The sequence below is a fragment of the Leopardus geoffroyi genome, chromosome D2, assembly GCF_018350155.1.
Source record: "Leopardus geoffroyi isolate Oge1 chromosome D2, O.geoffroyi_Oge1_pat1.0, whole genome shotgun sequence".
NCBI classification, from domain to species: Eukaryota; Metazoa; Chordata; class Mammalia; order Carnivora; family Felidae; genus Leopardus; species Leopardus geoffroyi.
In genome coordinates, this window is record NC_059334.1 from 55,758,114 (window position 1) to 55,782,680 (window position 24,567).

Sequence of the window (24,567 nt, forward strand, 5' to 3'; positions counted from 1 at the left end):
CTCTTTCTTATAGCCATCTGAACTGCTCTGTGTGCCTCAAACATGCATTCTTCATACCTTTATGCATGTCATTCCCTCTGCCCAGAAGGGCACCCATGGTGACTGTCTCACCTACCATGCAAGTCTGGTGAAGGTTTCCTTGATAACCTCAGTTAGATACGGGCCCTTCTTTCTTTTCGCTCCTGTTAACTTTTTTTTCTTTTTATAACTTCTATGGCTCTGATATCATTCTGCCTTTTACTGTAGTTACTCATTCTGTGTTTTATTTTTCCTTGTAGAACTACAGCGAATAAATCTTTGGCAGCTAGCTCTCTTCTTTACATGAACCATGTACTCACATGTGCATTTATAGGCTAAAACAATGCACAGATCGTTGCAGTTAAGCTTCCCTAGATCAGAGCTCCCCAACTAATGTGCTCAGTTGGTTACAGGTGTACAGAAATTTTGATCCTTTCTCAACAGTTATGGCAACCAGATATAAATAGTCTCCTCTTTTAACCCAGTGCGCAATACAAATATTTTCATTTTTCGCTTAAGTCACGACCAGGAAAAGGTTGGGAAGCCATATATGCTGGATTCTGTTTTTCCTTTTCTTTCTTTCTTTTTTTTCCCCCAGATTCTATCTCTGGTATAGATTAATTGCTCCATTTCCTACATATATGGCAACTCTCACATCTCACAGTTGGGCGGGGGGAGGGAGAAACAGTGTTTTGAAATAATTCTTGAATTCAAAAAAATTAATATTTTCAGTAAAGACTTTACATTATTTATGTTTTATAGTACATGAAACATAAAGGACAGGACATTCCAAAGTATTTTCGTCTTGAACAGATGCAAGATGAATTTAACTTTGTCTCTGAAGAGGAAATGGAAAAGAGTAAACGTTTCCAGCTATTGCAACTTAGAAATGCAGGTCAATTAGATGTTTTCCTTCTGCAGCAAATGCCTCTCTATGATAAAGAGATTCCAGATTTAGTCTTCCAGGTACATGGTTTCTATTTGAATATGACTTATTGTGTGATAGATTAATATTTTTGCTGCTTTAAATCTATCTTATTTTTTCTTTTTTTTAACTAGTAAAATACGTTTACTTTAAAAGTAGGTTAAAATAGGTTTTTTAATTTCACTTTGGTTATTATCAATCAATGAAAAAAAAATGAATAAATTCTTTGATATTTGTTTTTGTCCTGGGCTGAAAGGAAATTGCAGTACACCACTTAATATTAAATATAGTAAAACTTGTTTTAAAAAATAATGTAGGGGTGCCTGGGTGGCTCAGTTGATTAAGCATACGACTTTGGCTCAGGTCAAGATTTCACAGTTCGTGAGTTCAAGCCCCACGACTGGGTCTATGCTGACAGCTCAGAGCCTGAAGCCTGCTTCAGATTCTGTGTTACGTGCACTCTGTCTCTCTCTCTCTCTCTCTCTCTCTCTCTCTCAAAGATAATTACACATTAAAAAAAATAATGTAAAGAATTCTGTATGTTTGTTTTTGTTGCTGCCACTTAGCCATCCTTTAGCTTTTATACCCTAATTTAGAGTATATGCAAACAAACATATACAAGACTCATTACATTTAAAACTCAAGTTATAGGGAGAGGTTGGGAGACGAGAAGGCACCACCTACACACCCACTGGATGATTAGATTGAGTTTCAGATGTAATCAGCCAGGGATGCAGAAACATGCAGAAGCAGAGCAGAACATAGGACAGGACACCTGCAACAAATTTTGATGCTGGTTTTTCCTGGGCTTTGGAACCCTAATGGGGATTAAGCTTCTTGTGACATGTCCACACAGAGTAAGGTTTTGCCAGAGTTAACAAAACGAAATGAAACAAACAAAAAAATCAATCAAACAAAAATCCCCTGTACACAATAGGCAAAATTTACATAACTACTCCAGGAGAATTAATACTTATATGGTAAATGCACTTCCATTTAAGGGAATGTTTACAAACTTTGGACTCTTCTGGCTCTTGAACCCAAGTCAAGGCCATATTACCCTTCAAGAAAAGAAATAGAGCCAGTACCTAAGTGTCCCTGAACAAATTCTCTGTCTCCAGCTTTCTAGCATTGTGGAAAAAAGCTGTTCCTTATAATCGGTTCCATGAGTATGATTCAGTGACCCTACTATCTGTGTGGTTCTGAAACTGAGTTGGTGTAAGGATCATGACCAGAAATCTGTTTCCTCATAGGCTCCTAGACAAATATTATACTCAGTGGATAGACATCAATTTTCCCATTAATCTGAACAACATAAGGATGGCCACTATTATCTCTACCAGTAAGAGCCAATACATTAAGACAAAAAGAAGAAAGAAAAGAAGGAAATTAGAATTAGAAAAGACAAACTGCCTTTGTTGCAGAAAATACATTTGTCTACATGGAAAACATAAGAGAATCTACAACAAACTATCAAAAATAATAAATTTGTTGAATATAATATCCATATTTTAAAATGAATAGCAATTTTGTTAGAGCAAAAAGAACATTGTGCCTCTACAATGAAGAAATCTAGTTGTCACCATCTCGATTCAGTGATCCAACTTAATCTTATTAATTGTGGTAGACAGAATAATGACTCCCTAAGGATGTCCACTCCCTAATCCCCAGAACCTGTGAATATGTTCTGTTATGTTGTTTAAAACAGGGAGATTATCCTGGATTACCTGGGTGGACCTAATCTAATTATATGAGCCTTTAAAAGCAGAGAAATTTTTCCAGCTGGGAGGAAAAACAGCAGCAAGAGAAATCAGAGATTTGTCAAGAGAAGGATTCAACATGTGGTTGCTGGCTCTGAGATTTAGAGACCCACCTACCTGTAAAGACTGGAGACGGGTCCCTGGAAGCTAAGAGGGGACCCCAACTGACAGCAGCAAGGGAATCAGACCTCAGTCCCATAGCTGCAGGGTCCTGGATTCTGCCAACAGTGTCAGTGAGCTCGGAAACAGATCCTTCTGGAGCTTCCCAAAGAACCTGGCTGGCCTACACCTTGTGAGACCTGGGGCAGAGACCTGGGGCAGAGAACTAGAACCTCACACCTACAAAACTGTGAAAGGATAAGTTTGTGTTGTTGGAAGCCACTTAATCTGTGATAATTTGTTACAGCAGCAATAGAAAACTGATATACTAATAAAGGACAGCCAGATATTACTGGCCCTTACATGATACAGTATAAAATACACAACATTATAATGAAGTATCCTTGCCAAATATGTGTAATCTGATTCCAATTAGGACTTTAGATGAATTTGTTTACAAGAGATAGGAGGACTAGAGAAACAAGTTAAGTGGCACCACTGAAACAATCAAATTTGCAATGTGGGACAACTGGCTGGCAGGTACAACTGTTTTAATCTCTTTAAAAAGGCAGAGTATTCTAGATTAAAAGAGACTAAAGGGACAACCACAGGCAACATGATCCGTAATTAGATCTAGATTTTGAGGGGGAAAAATGGCAATTGGTGAAATTTGACTATGGGATGAGTATTAAATAATACTGGGAAATTGTTAATTTTGTTGTCTGAGATTATGGCATCATGGTTGTTAGTCCTTAGTTTTTTGAAGATTCATGCTGAAGTATTTATTTAGGAATGAGGTATCATGGTATCTATAATTTACTTTGAGATATTTTAGCCAAAATAATAAAAATAATAAAAGAGATTAAGCAGATGTGGCAAAGTGCACAGTTGATCCTGTAACAACTTGGGGGTCAGGAGCATCGAACCCTGAGCAGTTGAAAGTTTGTGTATAACTTTTGACTCCCCTCAGACTGAACTAATAGCCTGTTGTGGACTAGATGTGTTACCAATAACATAAAGCATTGATTAACGCATATTTTGTATGTTACATTATTGTATGCTGTATTCTTACCATAAAGTAAGCTAGAGAGAAAAGAAAATGTTATTAAGAAAATCGTAATGAAGAAAAAATATATTTTCAGTACCATACTGCAAAAAAAATCTGTAAGTGTGCCTGCACAGTTCAAAGCCATGTTGTTCAAGGATCAACTGTAATTACTTAATCAAGAAAATGGGTATATGGATTTTAACATTCTTGGTAATTTTCTGTAGGTTTGAAAAATCTGAGGAGAAAATAAAGACAAAAATAAATAGCATTCTATACATCAGTAAAAACCTACTAAAAATGTAACTTAATGAAGATACCCCTTCAATGACAATAAAAACTCTAAGATACTCAGGAGTATATTTAACAAAAAAGATGTTCAAAAACTTAGCGGAGACAATTATAAAACATTTTGAATGATGTAAAAAAAATCTGAGTAAGTGTTCACTGATAGGAAGTTGTAAGATGCCCACATTGTAGGATGCTGGTCCTCCCCAAATTAACGTGAAAATGTAGTAATACAATCCCAAACCAGTGAAATAGAGCAGAGGGCCTCCAAACAGACTTATCATGCATGTGTGGAAACTTCTATGTTTGGCAGAGGTATCGTCACAAATCAGTTGGAAAAAAATGGACTATCTGTTAAGTGGTTCTGGTCATCTCTGTAGAAAGAAGTAAAGTCAAATTCAAATCTCACAAAAGGAATACATACCATGTGTAATGAAGATTACACGTGAATTATGTTACCTATACTGGAATTAAAATAAAAAACTTCATAAAAAGGAAAACGTGAAAAGCAAAACTTAACTGAATATCTTAATCTTGGGGTAAGAAAGTATTTCTTAAAACACAAAAAGTATAAATTAAAAAGGAAAAGCTTAATAAATTTGATACTAAGATTAAAACTCTACAGATTCAGAAAATATATTTATAACACATATAACAAAAATTAATATCTAGATATAATATTTAAGTAACTCCTATAAATTAATACTTTAAAGAACGAAGTGATACGAAATATTTATATATTTTTAAGTAAAAGTTACCGACCAACAGAATTAAATTCAAGATTTCTTGCAGAAAATTGGAAGAACAAATAAGTTACTTTCAGATAAAAGAATGTTCATTGTAATATAGCTGAAAGTTATAAAGTATCTACTTCATTATTTTTGGGTAGTGTTTGGTGATATCCATAATGTAAAACAATTTCCATGTGCATTAAGGATGTATCCCACAAATGCAGATATAACAGATGCAGATTTATTCTAAATTATATAGATGACACAGCCTGACAATCTTATACTAACTGTTGGATGTAAAATTAAAGTTATCATTAACTTTTTTTTTCAATATATGAAATTTATTGTCAAACTGGTTTCCATACAACACCCAGTGCTCATCCCAAAAGGTGCCCTCCTCAATACCCATCACCCACCGTCCCCTCCCTCCCACCCCCCATCAACCCTCAGCTTGTTCTCAGTTTTTAAGAGTCTCTTATGCTTTGGCTCTCTTCCACTCTAACCTCTTTTTTTTTTTCCTTCCCCTCCCCCATGGGTTTCTGTTAAGTTTCTCAGGATCCACATAAGAGTGAAAATATATGGTATCTGTCTTTCTCTGTATGGCTTATTTCACTTAGCATCACACTCTCCAGTTCTATCCACGTTGCTACAAAGGGCCATATTTCATTCTTTCTCATTGCCACGTAGTACTCCATTGTGTATATAAACCACAATTTCTTTATCCATTCATCAGTTGATGGACATTTAGGCTCTTTCCATAATTTGGCTATTGTTCAAAGTGCTGCTATAAACATTGGGGTACAAGTGCCCCTATGCATCAGTACTCCTGTATCCCTTGGGTAAATTCCTAGCAGTGCTACTGCTAGGTCATAGGGTAGGTCTATTTTTAATTTTTTGAGGAATCTCCACACTGTTTTCCAGAGTGGCTGCACCAGTTTGCATTCCCACCAACAGTGCAAGAGGGCTCCCGTTTCTCCACATCCTCTCCAGCATCTGTAGTCTCCTGGTTTGTTCATTTTGGCCACTCTGACTGGCGTGAGGTGATACATGAGTGTGGTTTTGATTTGTATTTCCCTGATGAGGAGTGATATTGAGCATCTTTTCATGTGCCTGTTGGCCATCTGGATGTCTTCTTTAGGGAAATGTCTATTCATGTTTTCTACCCATTTCTTCACTGGGTTATTTGTTTTTTGGGTGTGGAGTTTGGTGAGCTCTTTATAGATTTTAGATACTAGCCCTTTGTCTGATACGTCAATGGCAAATATCTTTTCCCATTCCGTTGATTGCCTTTTAGTTTTGTTGGTTGTCTCCTTTGCTGTGCAGAAGCTTTATATCTTCATAAGGTCCCAGTAGTTCATTTTTGCTTTTAATTCCCTTGCCTTTGGGGATGTGTCAAGTAAGAAATTGCTACGACTGAGGTCAGAGAGGTCTTTTCCTGCTTTCTCCTCTAGGGTTTTGATGGTTTCCTGTCTCACATTCAGGTCCTTTATCCATTTTGAGTTTATTTTTGTGAATGGTGTAATAAAGTGGTCTAGTTTCAATCTTCTGCATGTTGCTGTCCAGTTCTCCCAGCACCATTTGTTAAAGAGACTGTCTTTTTTCCATTGGATGTTCTTTCCTGCTTTGTCAAAGATTAGTTGGCCATACGTTTGTGGGTCTAGTTCTGGGGTTTCTATTCTATTCCATTGGTCTATGTGTCTGTTTTTGTGCCAATACAATGCTGTGTTGATGATTACAGCTTTGTAGTAGAGGCTAAAGTCTGGGATTGTGATGCCTCCTGCTTTGGTCTTCTTCTTCAAAATTACTTTGGCTATTTGGGGCCTTTTGTGATTCCATATGAATTTTAGGATGGCTTGTTCTAGTTTCGAGAAGAATGCTGGTGCAATTTTGATTGGGATTGCATTGAATGTATAGATAGCTTTGGGTAGTATTGACATTCTGACAATATTTATTCTTCCAATCCATGAGCACGGAATGTTTTTCCATTTCTTTATATCTTCTTCAATTTCCTTCATAAGCTTTCTATAGTTTTCAGCATACAGATCTTTTACATCTTTGGTTAGATTTATCCCTAGGTATTTTATGCTTCTTGGTGCAATTGTGAATGGGATCAGTTTCTTTATTTGTCTTTCTGTTGCTTCATTATTAGTGTATAAGAATGCAACTGATTTCTGTACATTGATTTTGTATCCTGCAACTTTGCTAAATTCATGTATCAGTTCTAGCAGACTTTTGGTGGAGTCTATCGGATTTTCCATGTATAATATCATGTCATCTGCAAAAAGTGAAAGCTTGACTTCATCTTTGCCAATTTTGATGCCTTTGATTTCCTTTTGTTGTCTGATTGCTGATGCTAGAACTTCCAACACTATGTTAAACAATAGCGGCGAGAGTGGACATCCCTGTCGTGTTCCTGATCTCAGGGGGAAAGCTCTCAGTTTTTCCCCATTGAGGGTGATGTTAGGTGTGGGCTTTTCATAAATGGCTTTTATGATGTATAAGTATGTTCCTTCTATCCCGACTTTCTCGAGGGTTTTTATTAAGAAAGGTTGCTGAATTTTGTCAAATGCCTTTTCTGCATCGATTGACAGGATCATATGGTTCTTATCTTTTCTTTTTAATGTGATGTATCACATTGATTGATTTGCGAATGTTGAACCAGCCCTGCATCCCAGGAATGAATCCCACTTGATCATGGTGAATAATTCTTTTTATATGCTGTATCTATTTATATGCTATATCGATTTGCTAGTATCTTATTGAGAATTTTTGCATCCATATTCATCAGGGATATTGGTCTGTAGTTCTCTTTTTTTAATGGGTCTCTGTCTGGTTTAGGAATCAAAGTAATACTGGCTTCATAGAATGAGTCTGGAAGTTTTCCTTCCCTTTCTATTTTTTGGAATGCTTGAGAAGGATAGGTATTATCCCTGCTTTAAACATCTGGTAGAACCTGGGAAGCCATCTGGTCCTGGACTCTTACTTGTTGGGAGATTTTTGATGACTGATTCAATTTCTTCGCTGGTTATGGGTCTGTTCAAGCTTTCTATTTCCTCCTGATTGAGTTTTGGAAGCATGTGGGTGTTTAGGAATTTGTTCATTTCTTCCAGGTTGTCCAGTTTGTTGGCATATAATTTTTCATAGTATTCCCTGATAATTGCTTGTGTCTCTGAGGGATTGGTTGTAATAATTCCATTTTCATTCATGATTTTATCTATTTGGGTCATCTTCCTTTTCTTTTTGAGAAGCCTGGCTAGAGGTTTATCAATTTTGTTTATTTTTTCAAAAAACCAACTCTTGGTTTCATTGATCTGCTCTACTGTTTTTTTAGATTCTATATTGTTTATTTCTGCTCTGATCATTATCATTTCTCTTCTTCTGCTGGGTTTAGGCTGTCTTCGCTGTTCTGCTTCTATTTCCTTTAGGTGTGCTGTTAGATTTTGTATTTAGGATTTTTCTTGTTTCTTGAAATAGGCCTGGATTGCAATGTATTTTCCTCTCAGGACTGTCTTCGCTGCATCCCAAAGCGTTTGGATTGTTGTATTTTCATTTTCGTTTGTTTCCATATATTTTTTAATTTCTTCTCTAATTGCCTGGTTGACCCACTCATTCTTTAGTAGGGTGTTCTTTAACCTCCATGCTTTTGGAGGTTTTCCAGACTTTTTCCTGTGGTTGATTTCAAGCTTCATAGCATTGTGTTCTGAAAGTATGCATGGTATGATTTCAATTATTGTATACTTATGAAGGGCTGTTTTGTGACCCAGTGTTTGATCTATCTTGGAGAATGTTCCATGTGCACTCGAGAAGAAAGTATATTCTGTTGCTTTGGGATGCAGAGTTCTAAATATATCTGTCAAGTCCATCTGATCCAATGTATAATTCAGGGCCCTTGTTTCTTTATTGACCGTGTGTCTAGATGATCTATCCATTTCTGTAAGTGGAGTGTTAAAGTCACCTGCAATTACCACATTCTTATCAATAAGGTTGCTTATGTTTGTAATTGTTTTATATATTTGGGGGCTCCTGTATTCGGCACATAGACATTTATAATTGTTAGCTCTTCCTGATGGATAGACCCTGTGATTATTATATAATGCCCTTCTTCATCTCTTGTTACAGCCTTTAATTTAAAGTCTAGTTTGTCTGATATAAGTATGGCTACTCCATCTTTCTTTTGACTTCCAGTGGCATGATAAATAGTTCTCCATCCCCTCACTCTCAATCTGAAGGTGTCCTCAGGTCTAAAATGAGTCTCTTGTAGACAACAAATAGATGGGTCTTGTTTTTTTATCCATTCTGATACCCTATGTCTTTTGGTTGGCGCATTTAGTCCATTTACATTCAGTGTTATTATAGAAAGATACGGGTTTAGAGTCATTGTGATGTCCGTAGGTTTCATGCTTGTAGCAATGTCTCTGGTACTTTGTCTCACAGGATCCCCCTTAGGATCTCTTGTAGGGCTGGTTTAGTGGTGACGAATTCTTTCTGTTTTTGTTTGTTTGGGAAGACCTTTATCTCTCCTTCTATTCTAAATGACAGACTTGCTGGATAAAGGATTCTCGGCTGCATATTTTTTCTGTTCATCACATTGAAGATCTCCTGCCATTCCTTTCTGGCCTGCCAAGTTTCAGTGGAGAGATCGGTCACGAGTCTTATAGGTCTCCCTTTATATGTTAGAGCACGTTTATCCCTAGCTGCTTTCAGAATTTTCTCTTTATCCTTGTATTTTGCCAGTTTCACTGTGATATGTCGTGCAGAAGATCGATTCAAGTTACATCTGAAGGGAGTTCTCTGTGCCTCTTGGATTTCAATGCCTTTTTCCTTCCCCAGATCAGGGAAGTTCTCAGCTATTATTTCTTCAAGTACACCTTCAGCACATTTCCCTCTCTCTTCCTCCTCTGGAATACCAATTATGCGTAGATTATTTCTCTTTAGTGCATCACTTAGTTCTCTAATTTTTCCCTCATACTCCTGGATTTTTTTATCTCTCTTTTTCTCAGCTTCTTTTTTTTCCATAATTTTATCTTCTAGTTCACCTATTCTCTCCTCTGCCTGTTCAATCCGAGCCATGGTTGTCTCCATCTTATTTTGCAGATCATTAATAGCATTTTTTAGCTCCTCCTGGCTGTTCCTTAGTCCCTTGATCTCTGTAGCAATAGATTCTCTGCTGTCCTTTATACTATTTTCAAGCCCAGCGATTAATTTTATGACTATTACTCTAAATTCACTTTCTGTTATATTGTTTAAATCGTTTTTGATCAGTTCATTAGCTGTCGTTATTTCCGGGATTTTTTTTGAGGGGAATTCTTCCATTTCGTCATTTTGGATAGTCCCTGGAGTGGTGCAGGACTGCGGGGCCACTTCCCCTGTGCTGTCTTGAATAACTTGCGTTGGTGGGTGCAGTCAGACCTGATGTCTGCCCCCAGCCCACCGCTGGGGCCACAGTCAGACTGGTGTGTGCCTTCTCTTCCCCTCTCCTAGGGCGGGATTCACTGTGGGGTGGCGTGGCCCGTCTGGGCTACTTGTACACTGCCAGGCTTGTGGTGCTGGGGATCTGGTGTATTAGCTGGGGTGGATCCGCAAGGTGCACGGGGGCAGGAGGGGCAGGCTCAGCTGGCTTTTCCTTCGGAGATCCGCTTCGGGAGGGGCCCCTCTTCTGTGGGCCTCTTGTCTACGCTTGCCTCTGGAGAATCCGTTCTGCTAGTCTTCTGGCGATTTTCTGGGTTATTTAGGCAGGTGTGGGTGGAATCTAAGTGATCCGCAGGACACGTTGACCTCAGCGTCCTCCTACACCGCCATCTTCCTATCATTAACTTTTTAAAGCTAGAAGTTAAGGGGCACCTGGCTGGCTTAGTCAGTGGAACATGCAACTTTTGATCTTGGGGTTGTGAGTTCGAGCCCCACATTGGGTGTAGGGTTTACTTTAAAATTTTTTTTTTAAATAAGGTTATAAATTAAAAATTAAAGTTATTGATACTATACTATTTCCTATATGTTTTATTTTCAGTGATTGCCAGGTAAATATATGCATAAAGAACATTTCTCAATCATCTTCACATTTTTTCATAATTTCTCAATCATAATTTTTTCCTCAACATTACTCTATTTTAAAAGATGAATGGACTTTATCCTAGAAGCAAACAAAAGAATCAAAAGCTCTTCTTAGCTAATGCTCAGTGATTTCCAGCGTCTCCTATCCATGAACCAAAGTGACCATTTAATATTTTATTGCAGTGTATCATAGCTGAACTCTGTGACATTGAAGAGGTGAAACTAACTTAATTCTCTGTTTAGGAATATGAAACTCAGATAGAGAAGGATATCCCCATTTCAGACGTCAATTCTATTACTGCACAACGGATTAATTCTGCCAATTTTCTGAAAAAGGTAACAATGGCAAAATAGTATCATTAATATGTTTGCATTCACTTTTGTGAAATCCTCCTAATCTCCTTTTCCATTCATTGCTTGCAAAAATTAGGAGTGAAAAATAGTGGCACCATTACCATTGTAAATACTTAATCTTCAAACAGAAACTGTTATTTCTTTAAATTAAATTTATTTTTTTGTAGATGAAAAAGTTGATAATGAGAAGAATTGTCAAAGTTAGCAAAGTTAACTTATCGGATGTTGTGGCTGATTATGAAGAAATTGTATCTGCAAGGTACATAGTACATAGTAAAAATTATTATTTAAATATGAAATATAAAGCTGTAAGATAATGCCTTCAAATTTCTCTATGTTCTCTGTTCTAATATTAAGTTACATGCAAAGGATGCATTTACAAAGCTTAAAGTGAAATATAGTGACTTAAAATATATTATTAATTGTTTTAATGTTTATTTATTTTTGAGAGAGAGAGAGACAGAGTGTGAGCCGGGGGAGGAGCAGAGAGAGAGGGGGACACAGAATCCAAAACAGGCTCCAGGCTCTGAGCTATCAGCACAGAGCCTGATGTGGAGCTCTAACCCACGGATCACGAGATCATGACCTGAGCCAAAGTTGGATGCTTAACCAGCTGAGCCACCCAAGCACCCCATTTTGTTATTTTTTTATTAGGTTTTTTTTTTTTTTGGTTATTTAAAATTGCACTTTGGACATATCTATATGATATGTATTTTCAATTGCATAGCATTTTAATTTTTTTAATGTTTATTTTTTGAGAGAAATCACAAGCTGGGGAGGGGCAGAGAGAGACACACACACACACACACAGAATCTGAAGGGGGCTCTAGGCTCTGAGGTGTCAGCACAGAGCCCGTTGTGGGGCTTGAACCCAACAGCCAAGAGACCATGACCTGAGCCGTAACTGGACGCTTTAGCTGACTGAGCCACCCAGGTGCCCCGGTAGTATTTCAGTTTTTAACCCTCTCCTTATTGATCGTTTTTAGGCGAGAAAGAAAAAGAAAAGAAATACCTTTGTCCCAAATTAGTTTTGTCCTAAGATTTTCCTGTCCTGGATCCGCTACTGGAAAAGTCACTGCTGGCAGCACCACACATTAAGCCTACAATCTCCCCCTTTCAAAACTGAATCCTCAACCATACATGGGTGCTGTGATCCACAGACAGCAGTTGGGGGAGCCTTTGGCTGAACTCAATTCTTATATCATTCTGTCTCTGAAACTTAGCGGTGGGACCAGGACTATGCATGCCATGTTTCTGGAAACCCTCCCTGGGGCCACATGCAGATTCCTAATGTTACTAATAAGGCTTTAAATTGGTTTGGATGCAGAAATCTGTTGTATTTTATTTTCATTTTTTTTTGGGGGGGGAATGCGTGTGGCCATAAAGCTATAATTCCATGGATTTGTGTTGGCAGCCTGTGTAACTAATTCCTGTCTCAAAGCCATGCAGAAAAGTTGAGTGTCTAACCACTTTCAAGAGAGCAATTCCTGAAAAATGAATAATATTCTGAAAGAACATCATGTTTTGTGGAATTACCTCTCCTTGTCTCTTCTTGGACCATGTACCCAAAGGGCATGGAGCAATCACATTTTCTCATAACATGACAGTGAGCATAGCATCTCTTCTATGCTCCAAAAAAGCTTCTTTCCTTCGGTTTAAGACAACTCTGTATCCGCTCCACAATGGAGAACATATAGGTTCAGAATAATGGCCTTATTTACAATAGTTAACTTTAAAAATTAATGTCTTTTAAAACAAAGTAATCTTGTGTATATGCAGATGATCACTTTTTTACTCTTTAGCCAGTTGACATATGCAGTTTGTAAGCTTGTTGAACGACAAAGAAAGTTAAAGCCTCAGAGGAAAGAAAGGAGAAAGGTGGCCGCACAGACTATCTGTGATGGAGATATTAAGATTCTTGTTAGAATACTGCGGGCTTACAATATTCCTACCAGAAACACAACAGTTAATAGGTAAGACAGTGTGCACCAGTTTTTACAGTTGCAAAAGCTCTGTCTTAAATATAATTTCCAACCTGTCCTATGTGTAAAACTCTGCACTTTATTAATGCTCCATATACAGAAATGGAATGAAAGCTGAAGTCTTCATTTGGATAGTCATACTGTCATTGCCATGTCTTAAGAGTTTTCAGAAGTTTGAGATGCACAAAGTAACTTCAGCATGTGTATTTTGGGGTGACATATCAAATAAATACCTTTGTCCCTATTCCCTGTTGTGGAAACTTGTGATGCTGCTCTTGCCAAGTGCACTGTTCTCTGCCACTGGCCCCTCTTAGTATTGAAAGTAGGCTCTGTCTGGGACTTGTCATTTTGGTTGACCTTTGCAAAAATCAGATCTTACCCAACTCTTCTGCAGGCACTCTCTGTGTTTTATTTATGTTTCTTGAGCCAAGGATATGTGGGGCCAGAATAGACATTGCCATTTAGTGGCCAAATTAAGGCATCATGAATATCAAATGCTCATGTATATTTAGTGTATCCTGAATATTGAGTGTCTTATATATTTAGTCTCATGTATGAATCGTATATTATGGATATTTAGAACCCAGGTATCTCAGGAATATTAAGTATCCCTTCCTATGTTTAACACCTATGTGCTCTTTTTGTTTTATGTTAACCACATCCCATGATTTCTACATGTGAAAAAATATTTTGTTTACTAGGTACTAATCTATAGATTATCTATAAAACTTAATTTATAAAACCTCTCAAAAGTTTTTCCTATGTTTTATAAACTACATCCTTATTTATCCAATAGAACTGATGTTCTCAAAACAAATGCACATTTCAAAGGCTAACCTTTATGAAATAAGGACATCATAAAATCACCACCATTTTCTGTAGTCATCAATTTGTAAAAGACAGAATATTATAATACCTAAAACAGGAAGGATATAATCTCTATGTATCGCTTACCTTATTTTTCTCCTTTGCAAAGTCCAGTGAAAACTTATCACAAACTGGATCCAATACATAGTTCCGCACTTAGGAGCCAGTCTTCCAGAATAGTGATTATCAAATGTTTAGCTCTAACCACCTATGATAAGAAGATACAAAGCAAATTTTCAGATCCAGGGTAACTGAATTCTTTATCTCCATGAACATAGGCAAAATGCTACTGATTCCCACCAACACTAATGTTAAAATTACTTAAAGTGTTTACCTCTAACTCGTTTTTCCTGAAGAGCCTTGGATCTGCCCACTTATTTGATATCATCCGTATCTCACCTCAGACATAAGGAAACAGTCAAATCAATATCTTCAGATGAGATCTTAAATGAGGTAAGTATTTAATAACACTTCTATAAAGTTCAATTTTGATTATGTTTGCCCTGAATTGTGACTGGCTGCTATCTGGCCTCTCCATCTCTAGCGTCTTGAGCTTCCAGTTGACTTTCTATAACGCAATGAAGGTGCTCTTTATAAAATGTAATCCTAACCAATTCATTCCATGCTCCCCTGCTCTCAGGGCCTACAGAATAAGGTACAAGCTCCTTTAGAATACCTGCAAAAATCTGTGATGATCTGGCCCTTACCTACAAATCAGCCACATCACTCTCCACCCCACGACAGTATCATATCATATCATATCATATCATATCATATCATATCATATCATACTTCTACTTCTAGAAGGTCTCTTGCCCTTTCCTTTACCTGGAATGGCCTCCACACAGCTCCATGTTATTGGCCACATGAAACTTCCTACTTAACATTTCAGAGCTCAAACATGTTTTCTCTGTGAAGCTCTCCTTTTCCTTACCCCAGAAAATTAATCATTGGCCTTCCTGAGTAACTATTCTACCTTGAATATATTTCTTTTATTTTTCACATTTCATTGCAATTTTATTTGTTCACCTGTTTAACTTCCCCTGACAGGCTATACAATCCTTGAAGGTAAGTTCCATTTATCTTTTGATCCTAGAAAAGTACCTGATATTGAATAGGACCAATAAATATTTATTAAATGAATGAACCACTACTGGCTGTTTGGAAATCTGGAAAAAGTAAGCCATTCAGTTGTCAGTCAGTAACCAAGTAATGTCCTAGCCTTCTCCCTTTTGCCAGCTTTATAAAATATTTCAAAAATCTAGTCAGTGTTTATTATGTGTTTCAGGGTACTATATACCCTTTTGTGGAAGTTTCCTTTCAACACACTGTATACCGAACCAGTACTGCAAGTGGATCTCATCCATGCTGGAACGAAGAAATTAAAGTAGATTTTATGTAGGTTGGAATCTATTTCTCTTCAGCTTCTAAAAACGAGCAATAACAAAATTGTTTTCTTACGCCATTTATCGAAAATAATGATTGAGATATGATTTATTTTTTAAGCTTTTAAATTATGAAATATTTCTTAGATAGGCATGAATATATATGCAAATGTAAGTTCTGAGGAAAAATGATAGTATGAATACCCATGTATTGGCCATCCAGCTTAAATAGAATATGACCATTACCTTTGAAGGCCAGGACCTCATCGTATTCCCTCTCCTTCCCCCTGGAGGTAACAACCACTAATCTGTGTTAACATTCCCTCTCTTTGTGATTTTATATCATTAATATTTATCCCTAACTATGTATTATTTACTTGTGGATGTTTATATAAATTGAATCGTCTTTTGCAATCTTGTTTATTTGCTCTCAGTTATTTTGAGAGATTCATCTGTGTTCATACTCCTAGCTTTCCTCTCTCCTCCTTCCTCCCTTCTATTTTCTTTCTTTCTTTGCAACATCTTCTCCCCTCTCCTCTTTTCTTTCCTTCCTTCTTTTATTTTCATTTCTAGATAGTATCCTACTGGACTAAAATGCCATAATTTTTTCTACTTTTTCCTGGTGATACACATTTTTCTTGTTTTAGGCTTTTTCTATTGCAAGTAATGTTGCTCTGAACATTCTTGTACTTGTCTTCTGGAGCACACATGCAAGAGTTTCTTTTTAAGACAGTAGTGCTCAAACGTTTTTGTGCCTTAGAATCACCTGTATGGCTTCTTAAACCATTGCTGGGCCCCAATGGGCTTCTAATTAGCTTCTAATTCAGTTGGTCTGGGGTAGGTCTTGATGATTCCATTTCCAACAAGTTCCCAGGTGTTACTGATGCTACTTAGTGAGGAGATACTTTGAGAACCTCTGCTCTAGGATATATGTCCAGGAGTAGAATTGCTAGGTTATAGTTGAATTCAGCTTCAGCTTTACTAGATAATACCAAACTGTTTTCTAGTGACTGTACCAATATACACTCCCAATAGCAATATACAAAAGTTCTATTGTGTGTCGTATCTTCAATAATATTTTGTACTTTTAAAATTATGTTTTCCAATATGATAGATCTAAAATGATATTATCATTGTGGTTTAAATTACATTCCCTGTTTTCTAATGAGATTGAGTTTTTTCCCCATTTTAAAAAAAATCAATAGACTACTTTTTAGAGCAGTTTTAGGCTCACAGTAAACTTGAGTAGAAAGTGCAGAGAGTTCTCATATACACCCTTCCCACAATACGCACACATACAGCTTCCCTCAGCATCAGTGTGGTATGTTTGTTACAATCCATGAACCAATGTTGACACATCATTATCAACCATTACTTGAGAGTTCACTCTCATGTTGTGCATTTTATGGGTTTTGGCAAATGTATAAGCTCGTGAACCCACCACTATAATATCATACAGCATTGTGTTACTGCCCTAAAAATATTCTCTGTTTCATCTATTCATCCCTTCATCCTTCCCCTGGGACCTCTAGCAACACTGACATTTTTACTGCCTCCATAGCTTTTTCCCTTTTCTAGAATGTCATTGCATTAACCTATGGGTAGGCCTTATCCAATCAGCTGAAGGCTTAACAGGAAAAAGACTTACCTCCCCCTAGGGAGACTCAAACTGCAACTCTTCCCTGGGCCTCCAGCCTGCTGGTCTACCCTGCAGATTTTGGACTTGCATACCCCACAATCACGTGAGTCAGCACTACAGAAGGTAATTTGCTTTACTCAAGGTCTACTAATTTTTTTTTAATGTAGAAATAACACTTCACATGAATCCTACCCCGTTAACCTTTAAAGTGTGCAGTATATTACTGTTGGCTGTAGGTACAATGTTGCACAGCAGATCTTTAGAACTTACTCGTCTTGCTTAACTGAAACTTAATGCCTATTGATTAGTAACTCCCCATTTGCCTCTCCCAGGCCCTGGCAACTAACATTCCACTCTTTGATTTTTTGAAGTTGACTGTTTTAGATGTCTCATATAAGTGGAATTATTCAGTACTTGTCTTTTGGTGACTGGTTTATTGGTTTCTTTTAGTTAGCATAAGGTCCTCAAGGTTCATCCATGTTGTCACATATTGCAGAATTTCCTTATTTTTTAAGGGTGAATAGTATTTATTTCATTGTGTGTGTAGCACATTAGCTTTATCCATTCATCTGTCAACAGACATTTAGGATATTTTCGTATCTTGACTATTATATGCGCTACAATAAACATAAGAGTGCTAACATCTCTTTGAGATCCTGATTCAGTTCTTTTGGATAGATGCCCAGAAATGGGATTGCTAGATCAGATGGCAAATCTGTTTTTAATTTTTTTGAAGAACCTCCATACTGTTTTCCATAGCAGCTGCATTGTTTTGCGTTCCTACTGGCAGCGTGCAAGGATTCCAGCTTTCCACATCTTTACTAACACTTGTCATCTTTCCTTTTTTGTTAAAAACAAAGCCAAAAAATTCGGCCAGGTGTGAGGTGGTATCTCACTGCTGTTTTGATTTGCATTTCCCTGATTATTAGTGAGCATTTTATTATTGGTTAACAATTATTGAGCTTTTTTTTTAAAGATTTTATTTTATTTTATTTTTTAAGTAATCTCTACACCCAGCTTGGGGCTTGAATTTACAACCCCGAGGCAAAGAGTGCATGCTCTAGTGACGGAGCCAGCCAGGCGCCCTGAGCACTTTTTCATATACTTGTTGGTTATTGTAGATCTTCTTTGGAAAATGTCTACTCAAGTTTCAGCATATTTTAAAATTGGATTATTAATTTATTATTGAGTTGTATGAGTCCCTCATGTTTTGGAGATTAACCCTTTATAACATATAAGGTTTATAAATATTTTCTCTCATGCCATACATTGCCTTTTCACTACGATGATAGTTTCCTTTGCTGTGATGAAGATTTACATTTTGATATATTGCCACTTGATTATTTTTGTTTTTATTGCCCATGCTTTGGCGTCATATCTATGAAATGAAATCATTGCCACAACATATGCCATGAAGCTTTTCTCTTGTGTTTTCTTCTAGGAGCTTTACAGTTTTAAGTCTTTAATTTTAAGTCTTTAATCCATTTTGAATTGATTTTTGTGTGTGGTGTAAAACAAGGGTCCAATTGGACTATTTTTGCATGTTGATAGTTTTATTGATACCATTTGTTGAAGAGACTATTCTTTCCACGTTGTGTATTCTTGACATCCTTGTCAAAGATCGGTTGACCCAATATGGATGCGGGGATTTATATCTGGGCTCTCCATTCTGTACCATTGGTCTGTATGTCTGTCTCAATGCCAGTACCATAATATTTTGATTACTGTAGTTTGTAACGTATTTTGAAATCAGGATGTTGGATGCCTTCAGGTTTGTTCATCTTTCTCAAGATTTATGTTTGATGCTAAATCTCTGTAAATAGGCTTTTGTTATTGGAAATAAGGTACATTGATCAAGACAAATTTGAAACATAGAACTTAAAATTGTTCTCTAAACTCAATAAGCAATTTTCAGTTGTCACTTCCTATGTATCTTTAGCTCTCACTGGTGTGAAAGTAATATAGAGAACTGGCAACCACATCCATTATCAAACTCCTTTCTCTTGTCCTGGTGCCCTTTCCCCCTTCTCCTGCCAATCTTGTTCATCTCCCTCAAGTTCTACAGATCATGTGGTTCCTGACTATTAGCATGGTTCTTTGATGGTGTCACTGTATTAAATAAAAGGATTTAGGAGAACACAAAATTGTAAGATAAATAAACTTACAAGTGAACTGAAGAGAAGAAGGCTGTAGAGTATTTGCAGTTACAGCAGCGAGATAAGCCAGGAACACATTTAGAGAACAACCAAGTAGATCAGAGGATTCAGCTAAGGCACAACCGTTCAGTTACCCACTTTTCGTTCCATGACATACCAGAGCTCTGTTCCCTTCTCCACAGGACATTTTAGTGAATAAAGACCACATGCAAATGGGATAGATAGTAATAATAAATACATAGTAGATAGTTATTAGCCTTGTGAGCTCTACTGTGAAGGAGAAATTGTGAAATTTGAGTAAGTTTTGAGTAGAATACAAAATGCAGGACAATGCAGGACTTGAGTGATTGAAGGAACATGCTAAGTTGACACACTCAAAAATGTTTGAGGATGACAGTTATCATTTCTCCTACTAGCGTAGTGCTGTGAGTATTCATGGCCTCCTCTGTCCTGTCATAAGCCTTTGCAACATGAAAAGGAACTCTGGAGGAGTAGGGTAGGGAAGTCAGCTTATCACTTAAAAATATAAGGAAACTTCAAACTCTTCTGTAATCTCAACTTACATTTTGCAATTGTCACTGACTGTAGGTCTCAGAAAGGTACAGAAACTGTCAGAGATCCTTTGAAATAGTTGCTTCCTTAGCAACAAGCTTCAATAATATTATCGGTGGCAGTTGGTATAGTGAAATGAGTTCAGGTAGGAGCTCTGTCATTTGCTAGTGGTATTTTCTCAAGCAAGTTATTTAACTTCTCTGAGCTGTTAGAAGTTTGATCATGGTCAAGATTTCATGCACAAGCTGGAGCTAAGAGTGAAGAAAGTTCATTGCTTGTGGTATACAACACTCTCCTTTCACTACCTCCAGAAATGTATCTAGTCAAGTAAACCATCAACAGACAGCTTGCAAATGCATTCCTCTGTCCCAGTTTCTAGTTGGAGAAAATAAATGCAGGAAAGAAAAAAAGCTTTATGGTTAAGCAGTCGTATTTTTTAGCTGACAGCAAAAGAGCAGTTTAACTGTATGTGGGAACTAGCAGAAGACAGCAGAATTTAAGATATTTGGACAATCTTAATGCACCACACTTTGGATAATTTGTTTGTAGTGGATTGCTGTAGAAAATTCCTGCTTGACATTGAAACACTTTTAATGCAAATTACCTCAAGAGAGGTACAGGATAAATTACAAAGCACATACTGGCTTAAAGGAATATAACAGTCATCTGCAAAACACATAGCTTTTTCTTAGCCTACACTTTGTAAAAGAAAAGAACACAGGTAATTACATGGTTCTTTATTAATAATGCTCTTATAAAACAAGTTAAGCAATTTATATGTTTTTTTTTTATTTACAGCTCACCAGGACATGATTATAGCTTCTCAAGCTTATCTAAAATAAAAGATAATATATATATCAACATTTTTGATGAAATGATTATTGAAAACCAGGTAATTTAGAATAATTATAACAATCAATGGTGAACTAATTTTAAGGTCAGACTGAATAAACCCTAGTAACATCTTTGTAAATTTGCTTTTAGATGCAATGTCTTTTTCCAACATTTTCTAAAAAGAACTTGGGGCAACTTGAAATAAAATCAGACATGTGACAAGTCAGTTAAAAAATATCAGAAATCAAAAAATAAAATAAAATAAAATAAAATAAAATAAATAAAAGGGGCGCCTGGGTGGCGCAGTCGGTTAAGCGTCCGACTTCAGCCAGGTCACGATCTCGCGGTCCGTGAGTTCGAGCCCCGCGTCAGGCTCTGGGCTGATGGCTCAGAGCCTGGAGCCTGTTTCCGATTCTGTGTTTCCCTCTCTCTCTGCCCCTCCCCCGTTCATGCTCTGTCTCTCTCTGTCCCAAAAATAAATAAACGTTGAAAAAAAAAAAAATATCAGAGATCATAAACCACGTATGAGAGGCTAAGAGAAAAATTACCAGGTGTACTCACAACTGCAAAGAAAAGATCTTTCCCCTCCCCCCGCCGTTCCCAAAACCAGCCAGGGCGTGCCTGGTTGTAGTCTGACCTAAAGGCGGGAACCAATCAAGTTCTGCTGAGTGGTTTGAAATAAAGGTGGGAACCAAACAAGTTCTGCTGAGCATTCAAATTTAAATGTCAACCAATAACAGCTCTGTAACCTCAAAAAATCCCTAACTTGTTTGTGCCTGTCTATAAAAGAAGCTGTAAGATCCTTGCTCGGGGCCTCTTAGCGTCACCGGCAACGAGTGCGCGGAGGACCGGGTTCGAACCTGCAATAAACGACCCTTGCCGCTTGGCTTTGACTCTGGACTCTGGTGGTTTGTTTTCGGGGGGTCTCTCGAATCGGGGCATATCACATAGAGGAGGTGGAGGGGGTAAATATACCAAGATTTTGGGAGAAGTAGGTTTCTGCAATTTAACATTACATTTAAATGTGAGCTTTCTGGGAGCCAAGAAAATTGAAACGAAATGAAAATGCATTCTGTATTTCTCACTGCCTGATCAAAGAAAACATACCACTTCAGCAAAAGACACCAAAATTATTCACAGGACTAAAACCCAGTTCTAGTCAATCAGATTTTTTAAATTACTGAATGTCTTCATCATAGATACACAAAAGCTCCTAACAACGCTTAGTGTAATCTCTCAAATAAATATTAGCTTCCTTCCTACTAAACTTGGCACCAGAAGTATAAAGATGCATATCCATTATACCTCCTCTCTTGGGACTCTGATTAAACGCTTTATTATAAATGCTCATCAAATTCTATGGCCATGCTGTTGAAGGAGCAATTAATTCTATCTAGGGACTGGGGCTCAGAGGGAGAGAAGTTGAACTAGACCTTCAAGTATGGTTTAGGAATGAGTCTTCTATAAGAACTAAGAAACATAATGTCAATGTGTTCCAATTCAGTTTTCCAGGAGATGGGACACACATTCTTATTAAAATAGTTTCTATCAATTCTTCATAAATGCTTCATAAAAGGTAAAATATTGAACAGTAATTTGGTGATGGCTGTTCTCCAAGGAGTTAAACTGAGTAGTTTTCTGATTAAACTGATAATGAAAGAAAAAAAAAGGAGAGCTTGGATGGCTCAGTCAGTTAAGTGTCTGACTCTTGATTTCAGCTCAGGTCTTGATCTCATGGTTGGGAGATCAAGCCCCGAATAGGGTTCCATGTTGGGTGTGAAGCCTGCTTAAGATTCTCTCTTTCCCTCTCCTTCTGCCCCTCCCCCACACATGTGCACACATGCTCATTCGCTCTCTCTCCCTCAAAAAAATAAAAATAAAAATAAAAAAATAAACTGATAATGGGTAGAACTTGGGAAACCCAAAAAATGCCTAACAGACTTTCTCAGAAGTGAATTATCTGGTTTGACTGGAATTGAATAATATTTGATTCATAGTTAAATTCTTGTAAGTGCTTTGTGTTGTTATTGAATGAAATCCATATGCTTTAAGTATCAGGACATATGTGACAACATGAGCCTGCTATTTAAGAAAGGAAAGGGCCTGGCCTATGTTCTTGCCTTCCTCTCATGCACTGGGTTACAAGGTAACTACAGGCCAAAACATTCCTTTTTCTCATAAAAGACCCCACCTAGGCTGAGCCCCCGATGACTACCCCGCTGAAAGAAGGTGTTGGTGTATCATCAACCACTGTTCTTTAGAAAACAGTTTCTTCCCATGCTTCAGTTTTCCTCTTGTCCTTGTGTATTTTTTCTTCCTGCTATCAACTATTTCTTACTTCCTGTGGGTTCCCCCTTCATTAGTTAACTCGTTAGCAGGAAGCTGAGGACTTGGAAGTCTCATAGAAATGTGGCCTATTTTTAGCACTGGGGATGAAAGACCTGGGCTCTTTCTAAGACGAATTTGGAACCAATCTCTCTCTCATAGGAATGGAAATATTTTAAGACCATGAATTTATCTCTAGAGTATCTTAGACCACGTCTTTCATATTAGGTTATTTTTATTTTTTGTTATTTTCTATGTAGTATTATTTTCTCTTGACCTACTAGTTATTTAATAATATGTTTTTATATATTTTCAAATGACTAATGTAACTTTTGATTTCAAATTCTAGTTTTATTGTATTGTAGTCAAAGTGCTTTTGTAATTTTTAATAATCAGAACTATGATTTTTGAAAAACATAACTCTTTAGAACTTTTTATTTTTGAGGTTTAATTTTAATTACATGCTTTTCCTAGAGTTTACAAACCACTTCAGGTAAGTTTGAATTATTCAGAGGCAAGAGACTCAACCTAGGATTTCTTAATTAAATTTGTATTGACAAGCTTATTCTGGCAAACATTTTGCTTTCTATCCAAGGGGAAATAAATAGTGGAGACAAAAGGCTAAGAAAGTAAAAAATGTCAGTGCTTCAGATCATGAAACCAAATATTGCTAGTATCACCCTAGAAGCCTCTTTTGTGCTCTATCCAAATTCCTTCCTCCCCACGAGTAACTATCTTAGCTTCTAACAGTATAGATTAGGTATCACTTATTTTTGAATCTTGTATGATTGAAATCATACATTATGCATCCATCTGTGAGTGATTTATTTCTCTCTACACTGTGTTTGTGGAAGTCATCTGTAATGATGCTCATTGATTCTCATTGCTGTATGGTATATTGTTGTAGGAATGTACCTTAACTTTTTTATGCATTCTACTATTGATAGATAATTTGTTTCTTTCTAGTTGTTGGCTCTTATATTTAACACTGATATAAATATAATTGTACATGTCTTGGGGACATCTGCATTTCTGTTGGATATATAGTTAAGAGTAAAATTGCTATCTCTCGGACTGTGCATATGCCCAGCTCTAGTTGTTTAATGCCAAGCCATTTTCAGAATGGTTGTGTCAACTCACACTTCCCACCACCAGTTTATGAGAGTTCTGGTTGATCGTATCCTTGTCATTACCTAGCATTGTCTGATTTTTTTCATTTCAAACACACTGATGAAAGCAGCCATATCACCTTACGGTTTTAAGTCTCATTTTCATGATAACTCATGAAATTGAGCACTTTTTTCTATGTTTATTGGCCATTTTGATATCCTCTTTTGTGAAAGGTGTGTTCAAGTATTTTGCCCATTTTTTTTCATTGATTTTTAACAGTTCTGTGTACAATCTGGATATGAATACTTTGTCAGATATACATTTTACAAGTATTTTTCCCACACTGGCTTGTCTTTTTTACTTTTTTACTTTTTTAATGTGTCTTTTGATGAACAGAAAATCTTGATTTAATGTACTGCAATGCAGTGGTGTTACTTTTTTGGTCC

The 24,567-nt window shown here is 36.9% G+C and overlaps 1 protein-coding gene across 6 annotated transcripts in view; it reads left to right on the forward strand.

Annotated features, from left to right (window-relative positions):
• CC2D2B (coiled-coil and C2 domain containing 2B) overlaps positions 1-24,567 on the forward strand; it is a 93,538-nt gene that overhangs the window by 46,315 nt on the left and 22,656 nt on the right. For 5 of the 6 annotated variants that reach the window (XM_045438353.1, XM_045438355.1, XM_045438357.1 and 2 more), the window contains 7 exons: positions 781-984; positions 11,161-11,253; positions 11,439-11,530; positions 13,074-13,244; positions 14,477-14,573; positions 15,409-15,518; positions 20,651-20,744. In XM_045438353.1, the coding sequence (XP_045294309.1) occupies positions 781-984; positions 11,161-11,253; positions 11,439-11,530; positions 13,074-13,244; positions 14,477-14,573; positions 15,409-15,518; positions 20,651-20,744 (861 nt within the window). The remainder of the gene's footprint in view (positions 1-780; positions 985-11,160; positions 11,254-11,438; positions 11,531-13,073; positions 13,245-14,476; positions 14,574-15,408; positions 15,519-20,650; positions 20,745-24,567) is intronic. The other variant, XM_045438356.1, reaches the window with a different exon arrangement.